Genomic DNA, 8,499 nt, shown 5'->3' on the forward strand with positions numbered 1-8,499 from the left:
AAAAAAAAAAAAAACCTCCCTATTATTGCCCCAAATAAGGTCTGTGCTAGAAAAAAAGACTGCAGATTCAAAAATGTTTTACAGAGAACATTTTATTAAGCCTTAAACTGTACAAAGACAAAAACAAAGAGTAGAATGAGGGAGACCATCGGCATGTACCCAGTACAGAAGCTGATGGAATTCATTGAATCATAGTCATGATGTTCATTAAATATTACAGAAGACAAGGAAAATCATCACAAGATCACGATTAATGGCAGGTCAGTTCATCACTGTTGCAGGTGGGTCTACAGAAGTGGCGAAAGGACCGTGATCGAGATAAATACATAATTGTAAGTTAAAAAGTTACAGGAGTAGTCACAAGGTCACTGAGTGGTAGTAACAAAGTCATAGTCACAAGAAAACGGCAGGACAATTTTTTTTTGGGGGGGAGGGGAAATCTGCTATTAAAATTGCTTTCTCAATCATGTCTGTTTCTGAGGGTCCACTGTAACGATTTATCGACAATGTTGTGCATCAAGACCCCTCGGGCATAAGCTATGGCATCTTGCATCTCTTTGACCATCGAGGAAAGACCCTCTGGGAATAGACTGTGATATTCTGCACGTGTCACACCTCAGGCAAAAGGAATATCATCTTTAGGGTATATGGTTGGGTGAACACAAAGGTCTGAGGAACACTGTTAGCAAAGGCAACTTTAAAATTGAACATGGATTCTAGATGTATTTATGTCAATACTTTAAGATTGAGTTAAGGCTCTGCTTTCAGACTGTTCTCCACACTCAAATGACCTCTGATTTTAGGCTCTCATACAGGTCACAATTACAGGAACAAGGGTTAGGACTTCAACATATCTTTCTGAGGGACATAATGATAACACAAATCTTTGGCAGAATCCATCTCACAACTCCTCCAAACACAACCTAAAAGACCTTGGCTTTAGCTGAGCTATGCTACCAGCTTTCCTTGGAATGTTGTTGAGATTTCTAATTGCCATTTTCATGTCCCTATGACTTGACAATGTTGTTGTTGTTTGCTGTCGAGTTGGCCCCTATTCATAGCGACCCCTCCTTGGGTTTCCGAGGCAGTATCACTACGGAAGTAGGATTGCCCAACCTTCCTTCCGAGGAGTGGCTGGTGGGTTTGAACCGCCAGCCTTCTGGTGAGCAGTCAAGTGCCTTGACAATATAACCTTATAATTTAGAGTCCCACTCTCTGAGCTGCTGGGCATGTTGTTCAGGCACCCAGCATGGATCCCTGAGTGCCTAGCACATCTTTCCCCACCTCACTTGGGGTGGATTGTAGGGGGCCTCTGCAAGTCTCATTTCACCTCTCTCCCAGTTAGTGGGCCTTCAGTAGGGCTAAACCCATCCCCCACTTCAGGCATGGGCTGTGATAGTTTTCATTCAGCATAAGCCATTTGTTCTTGGCTTAGTTTAGGAGTGGTTTGTGAACTGATTAGGTCCAATTAAAATAAAAACCAGGACTTTAGAGGTTTTAGGTAGGAGATGCTCTCTTTCTTCTCCTGGATATAAGTAAGGAAGCATGTAGCCTCAGGCTCTTCATGTCAGCTTGTTACCATAAGGGAATGGAGTCAAAGGCCCAAGCCAACACACAGAGAGGAAGGCCTCACAGGAGCCCTGGCTAAACAGGGCCTGCAGTCCAACTTCCTTCCGTATGTTTCAATTGCATGAGGTAGACAAACCCTTTGATGCTTAAGTCTTTGGAGTTGCAGTTTCTGTTACTTGCAACTGAAAATATCTCAACTGACATACGAAGCCATCTCTGACCCCAGGAAGTGACTCCTCTCACCACAAGAGGTGACTGCCTCCCAGAGCAGAGCAAGGTAGACTTCCCTCAAGGGGCCAAATCCAAGCCTAATTCTTTCTGGTTTTTCTTTCTCCTCTAGGCTTTCAGGCTCCATTTCTGGTGGCCTTTCTTTTCTTCTTCTTAATAACTCAGAATTAATTTCAGTTTTAAAATTGAATTTTTATTTTTATTTTTATGTCAGCAGTACATATTCACAAGTTAGACAGTTAAATAATTCTTAAAATGGAAAGATAAGTCCCTCCCTATTCCCCCACTCTCAACTTTCCTCCAGAGACAATTCTTGTAAATTCTTTTAGCTGTTTCTTCTGGTATTTGGGTTTTTTAATTGCCAAATAACATGCTTATACAATTTTTTATCATTTTTCCAATATTAGTTATTATGTATTTTCTGTGGTGGAAGATGGTACCCTAGGGTTCTTATACCTTTTACACACACATTCACACACACACACTTCCTATCCCCTCATTCCCTGAAAGAAGTTAATCACAGTATTTTACAGTTTACATTATTTTCTATGTAAATATTATTTACAGCTGAGCCATGTAGTGTACTATGGTTACATTTAATTTCTTATACAATAGTTTATTTCTCCCCAGCATTTAATAATTCATTGTCTTTTCATTTGCTTAACTGTCTTTGTATTTATCACTAATTCATCTGTTTTTGTTATCTCGTGCTGCTCTGCAAGGAATGTACCACAAATGGGATGGCTTTAACAAACAGGAGTTTATTCTCTTACAGTTTGGAGGCTTTAAGTCTAAGTTCAAAGTGCTGGGCTCTAGGGGCTGGGTGAAAGCCCCTCAACCTGCAGCTTCAGCTCTGCCTCCTGCTCCCCACTCACTGAAGCTGGTGACTTTTTTTCATTCAGACAGCTGCTGGCTGCTGAGGCTGACAAACCCAAGGTCGACAAGTACTAAGCCACAGTCCCAGTGTTACCAAACTACACGACAGGCCACTAATTCAAGTCCAGAAGAAGTCCCAAGATCAGCAGGGCATGGCAGGCTGCTGAACAATGACTTGGCCACATATAGGGTTCAAGTGTGCCAAAAAGCTGGAGACCTTCCTCAAAGTTGCTTCTTATGTACTGGAAGCAGACCACATCCTTAAAGCAGCTACCCGGCTGCTCCAGAAGATTCCACCATGGAGTTAATTACCAATCTCACTATGGGGAATAACTACATCCAGCTGCCTAGCCACTTAACCAGGCCCAGCCAAGCTAATATACAAACTTAACTACCACATTATCCCAAGTTCTCCAAGGGAAATATACATCCCTTTCAATGTGTGCAAAGCAAATTGTTGGTTTGTCTTGGTGACATCTTCTGAAGTTCTCTGAGATTCCCACTCCAATATGGACAAGTTGTTCTCTAGGCCTGCCGCACATCAATATCCTGGGAATTCTCTTCAGTTTTCTCATGTGTTGGATTCCTCTGTTCTTAGATGCCATGTTTCCCTCTGTCTTGGTTTAATCTCTTATTTTGGAGGGGCACATTCTCCAGTAGCTTCCTGATAAGAAGTACAAAGGAGATAAAAATGTTGTGAGCTTTCATATCTGAAAATATCTCTAATTATCCTCATGAATTTGTTAAGGCCCTCTTCTGGTTACCTAGTGCTGCTCTGATAAGAATATACCACAAATGGGATGGCCTTAACAAACAGAAGTTTTTTTTTTTCTTACAGTGCGGGAGGCTAGAAGTCTGAGTTCAAAGTGCCAGGCTCTAGGGGCTGGGTGAAAGCCCCTTGACCTTGGGTTTCAGCTCTGCCTCTTGCTCCCAGACCACTGAAGCTAGAGACATCTCTTCACTCAGGCAGCTAGTAGCTGCTGAGGCTAACAGGCCCAAGGTTGACATATAAAATGGCACTGTCTTGATATTACCAAACCACATGGCAGGCCATTAATTCAAGTTCATTGTAAGTCCCCAGGTCAGCAGAGAATGGCAGCCTACTGAACCATGACACAGCTACATGCAGGGTCCAAGCATGCCATGAGCTAGAGACCACTCCCAAAGCTGTTTCTTATATATGGGAAGCAGACCACATACCCAAAGCAGCTATTCAACTACTCCAATACATTCCACCATGGAGTTATAGCAGTCTCACTATGGGGAATAACTACATTCAGTTGCCCAGCCACTCAACCAGGCCTAGCCAAGTTGACACACAAACTTAACTACAACAGGCCCTCAATGAGATGAATTGACACAGTGGCTGCAACGATGCGCAAAGATTGTGAGGCTGACACAGGACAGGGTAGTGTTTCGTTCTGTTGTGTATAGGGTCGCTATGACCTAACAACAACAACAATTCATATTAGAACCTTTTCCAAAATGTATGGTGATCACTTGTCATAATTACAAATGAGGCTCTAAAAGGTTAGATGCTCTCAGTGAGTGGAAGGAGTGAGTCCCATTGTGGGCTTCATTGTAAGACAGGTAAAAGGGCAGGCCAATTGTGTTGGGTGATCCCCAACTGTCTATATCGGTCAATCGTTTTTTCTTGAATTAGATGGTTTCCTCACGGGAGGATCCTGTAGATTCCTGGGCAGGCTGTAAATACGCCTGTCAAAATTTGGGTTGCTGCATGAGAGAAGGGCATTGGGGTTCTTGTTTAATGTAAACACTTCCACTTAATCCTTCCCTAGCATTATAACATGCTTGACTAGAAACCAAAAGTTTGCAGAGTCAAGTCCACACAAAGGTGCCTTGGAAGAAAGGCCTGGAGATCAGTCATTGCAAACATTATGGAGCATGGTTCTGCTCTGACATACGTCGGACTGCTGTTGATTGGAGTCTAAGCAACAGCAACTGGCCTTTGGTTTTTTTTAACTTCATAACAGCACCTCCTTCCCACCTTCCACTGTGGCTGGAGTCAACAACTCTAGAGAGAAAATTTCTATGGGGGGTGGGGCAGGTGCCCGGTGAGGGTGGGGAAATCAATCTTCCTGGAGGTTTCCAGAGATGGACCATAAGGAGAATACCCAACCAGCACTGCCATGCTGTGCATTTTAAAATTCTTACTAGCTGTGTGAACTTGAACCCATTTCCTAATTTCTCTGAGCTTCACTTGCCTTTTCTGTAAAATGGAAATGCTGGGCTTTGGCGTGAGGGTTAAATGAGATTAATGAATGTAAAGAGCCTGGCACAGTCTACCCAGCATGGAGGGGGCACTCAGTTGTTGGCAATACAGTACAACAAAGGCTACAACAGTAGTTAGTAGTTGTTGGTTTCAGTGGAGAGAGGGAGCCTTTCCCACTACCCTGTGCTTTTGTACACTCTCTCAAAGGGAAAGCAGCACCATCCTACCTGTGTTCCTCTAAAGATTAACTGAATTTCAAGGGTACAACAACCTTTGTAACTTTCCCTCCACCTCACCATCTTCCTGATTGCCCAATCCAAACCCTCAGAGCTGTCACCTTTATTCTGGCCCCTATTCCTGCAAATGAACTGACAAGAGTGAGGACTGCAGTGATGTCAACCCAACTCTGAACATTTCAGGAGTGAAATTGAGGTATGCTTCCATATCCTCTCTCCTCTCTCATATCCTACATGTCTTCTGTTTCCTAGAGTAATGCCCCAGGTCCACTTCCTATTCTTCCTGTCCTTTCTAATCCCTTGGCAAGAAAAAGACGAAGAGAATATTCTTGCCTTCATTGTGCTAGAGCCCTTCCCCCAATGTAAAATGAAATTCATTCTTCCCTCTACTTATCAGCTCTCTCTCGCCTGAACCCTTTTTCTCTCACTGTCTTCGACTGGGGCCATTACTCTGTTCTGTGACCAGGCAGTCTTCCCATTCAGAGTCAAAATCTTTCCCCTGAATTCTTAGTTTACAGTTCTTGCCTGCCCTGGGTCCTCCAGCAGCACTGTTAATTGGGTATATCTCAGAGAATTGAAGTAGGAGGGAGAGCTGGAGAATCAGGGGAAGTTGGGGCTGTCTTAGAGTTAAGAATCTAGGATCACTGATAGGTTAAAGCAAATCAAACCAAATTCACAGCCATGGAATCAGATTGACTCATAGCAACCCCGCCTTGGGTTTCTGAGGCATTATCACTATGGAAGTAGATTGCCCCATCTTCCTACTGAAGAGTGGCTGGTGGGTTTGCACTGCCAGACTTCTGGTTAGCAGTCAAATGCCTTAGGCACTAGCTGATGTAAGCCAGCATCCACTGGACTCAGCAATTTTTTTTTCCAATCTGACATTTCAGAATGTAAGACTTTAATGCAGACTATTTCTTCCTACATTCCTCATTTAGATTCAGCCACTGAAAATACAGCTAATGGTGTTGGCAACACCACTGTGGTGCCTGAAGCACTTTTATATAACCTTTCTAGTCATGGTCTTGTAACATTCACAAGATTATTTGGGACTGTGCAAATTGAGCAACTTATGGTACACTGAGCAGATTGGTCACTTTACTATACAAATTGGGTAACTTGTGTTCTACCAAGGAGATTGGTCAATCCATGACTTGAAATTGATAAGAAACAGGCTTATACAAGGGCCAGTCACAGAGGTTGGGGGAATCTGGAGTGAAGTATGTCCTTTGGACCAATGACTTGTTTTCCCTGAACTGAGAACCTCCTAGACCTAAAATAAGATGGTATGAGACACTGAAGACTGCACAAGACAGGGAAAGACAGCCTCAATGGGTTTGCTGGCACATGGAATGAGAGCTGATTGTCTTGGGGCACTAGGCTTCCCAAGGGAGATAGAAGAGCTGTAATACATGCCTGTGCAGGGCAGAGGCCTGAGTCTGCCAAGTGGAGGGGTTGTACTTCTCTTCCTCAGGGCAGCAGGGGCCCGGGTAGCGGGACAGCAAGAAAGCCCTGTAGGCCTGAGTAGCATGGCTGGAGCTGGCAGCAAAGCCAGTGAGGCCTAGTGGCAGTAGAAGCCTTGGAAGCTGTTCAGGTCCACGCCTACTCCCTGCCCCCCAGCAGCAAGCGATAGCTGAAGGCAGTAATGACATGAAGATGGCATTGACCTGAACCAGGGCATTTCTGCCAAGGACATAAAAATGGACATGGGTAATTTTGGGAGGGGTAGGTGTTTCTGCTTTGGAAATCTGTTATTATTTTTTGCCATTTGTTTTCTATAAATAATAACAATGCAAAAAAAAAAAGAAAATACAACTAGTGAAACTTTTGAAGTAGATCTTAGTAACAAAAAAATCATGGTTAATTAGATGCAAGGTCACTTGGAGGCTATGTATGACTGAAAGTGAACACCAGTATTCAAGAACAGGCCTCACCTAATGACCTCTTACACTCTTGTTGCTTCCTTTTCCAACCACACACAAACAGGAAATCTGCATTTGGTCTTTGTCATATGTGGATGACCTTTTCTGAGGGTGGCCTTTAGTCTGTCCTTAAAATTCTCTCCAGCAAAGTAATAGAGCAAAGGGTTGAGGCAGGTATTGGCTGCTGCCAAGGTCAGTGTGATGACCACACCTTTATGCAGTGAGGCTGTGTGCCTACCCCACATAACCAGATGGAGGGTTCTCAGTACGTGATAGGGCAGGAAACACAGGAGGAAGATGACCAAGGTCATGATGATGGTGGTCAGGGCCTTCCTGTGAGAAACTCGCAGCCCTGATTCTGGGACCTCTACCTTTAGCAGAGTTCGAATGATCAGCAGGTAACAGATGCTGAGAGTACAGAACGGCAGGAAGAAGCCCACCACCAAGGCAATGTGGTTCATGATCTGCAGCTTAACAATTTTATTGGGATTCAGCTCTAAGCATGAAATGACATTGTTCTTCTGCTCAGACCCACTGTTCAGAAGCATTGTTGAGGAAGCCATGATAAAAATCCATATGATTCCACAGAGGATCCAGGCATTCCTGATGCTGGTGGCATGGAGGAGCCGGAAGGGGTGAACGGTTGCCAGGAAACGCACAACACTTAGCACGGTCAGGAAATAAATGCTGGTGTACATGTTGACATACATAGAGTAGGACATGAACCTGCAGGCCAGGTCCCCAAATATCCAGTGGGAACTTCTGAGGTAATAGTCTACCCTGAATGGCAGTGTGGTCACAAACAGGAGATCAGAAATGGCCAGGTTTAACATGAAAACATTCACAGATGTAGACTTCTTATAAGGCTGCAGGAAAACAAATATGGATAAGCCATTTCCCAATGCTCCCCAGACAAAGATTATCAGGTATGCGATGGGATAAAATTCTCTCTTGAAGTTTTCAATCGCACAGGTGCTGTTGTTGTTGCAGTTGCTGAAGTTGACATTTTGGTCCATTTCTGCTTTGGCGGTAGGTAGAGGCAAGGACATAAGTTTTCTGTCCATGCTGAGTTAAAAAGAAACAGACACAAAAAGTTATTTTGTACATTGCTGTTCTCCTTCCATGCACATTTTTCCAGGCTTTAATAAGATAGGAAGAAGCACTAGTTTTTCTTTGAAATTTGAGTTTGAAAATAATGGCTATGTCTTTACTATATGCTGCAATATATTATATGAAAAATTTCCTAATTTAAACAATATAGTTATTCTTTGATAACTATAATAAATAAATATTAGTTTATTTGGCAGAAGTTGATACTTCAAATTTAGGAAACGTTTGACATGAATACCTCCTCATGTGACACTGCAACCTAAAATCTAACAGACACTGGATGTCTCCTCAGAAATTATGGAAGCCAGAGGAAAGTGGCACACCA

At 43.3% G+C, this 8,499-nt stretch overlaps 1 protein-coding gene across 1 annotated transcript; it reads right to left on the reverse strand.

Annotated features, from left to right (window-relative positions):
* Nucleotides 1–3,267: 3,267 nt before the first annotated feature.
* Nucleotides 3,268–8,128, reverse strand: CYSLTR2 (cysteinyl leukotriene receptor 2). Its single transcript, XM_007946357.2, has 2 exons — nt 7,092–8,128; nt 3,268–3,337 (listed from the first exon to the last, which is right to left on the reverse strand). Exons 1-2 carry the CDS (start codon nt 8,126–8,128, stop codon nt 3,268–3,270), a joined length of 1,107 nt encoding a protein of 368 aa, XP_007944548.2.
* Nucleotides 8,129–8,499: the final 371 nt, after the last annotated feature.

Source organism: Orycteropus afer, unplaced genomic scaffold (genome assembly GCF_000298275.1).
Source record: "Orycteropus afer afer isolate SDZICR_OR568_19922 unplaced genomic scaffold, OryAfe1.0 scaffold00157, whole genome shotgun sequence".
NCBI classification, from domain to species: domain Eukaryota; kingdom Metazoa; phylum Chordata; class Mammalia; order Tubulidentata; family Orycteropodidae; genus Orycteropus; species Orycteropus afer.

Coding starts and splice junctions, on each gene's coding strand:
- CYSLTR2 (XM_007946357.2), bottom strand. CDS start 8,128: ATGGACAGAAAACTTATGTCCTTGCCTCTACCTACCGCCAAAGCAGAA. Junction 3,338..7,091: donor GAAAAGGAAGCAACAAGAGT/GTAAGAGGTCAT, acceptor ACTTCTTATCAG/GAAGCTACTGGAGAATGTGC.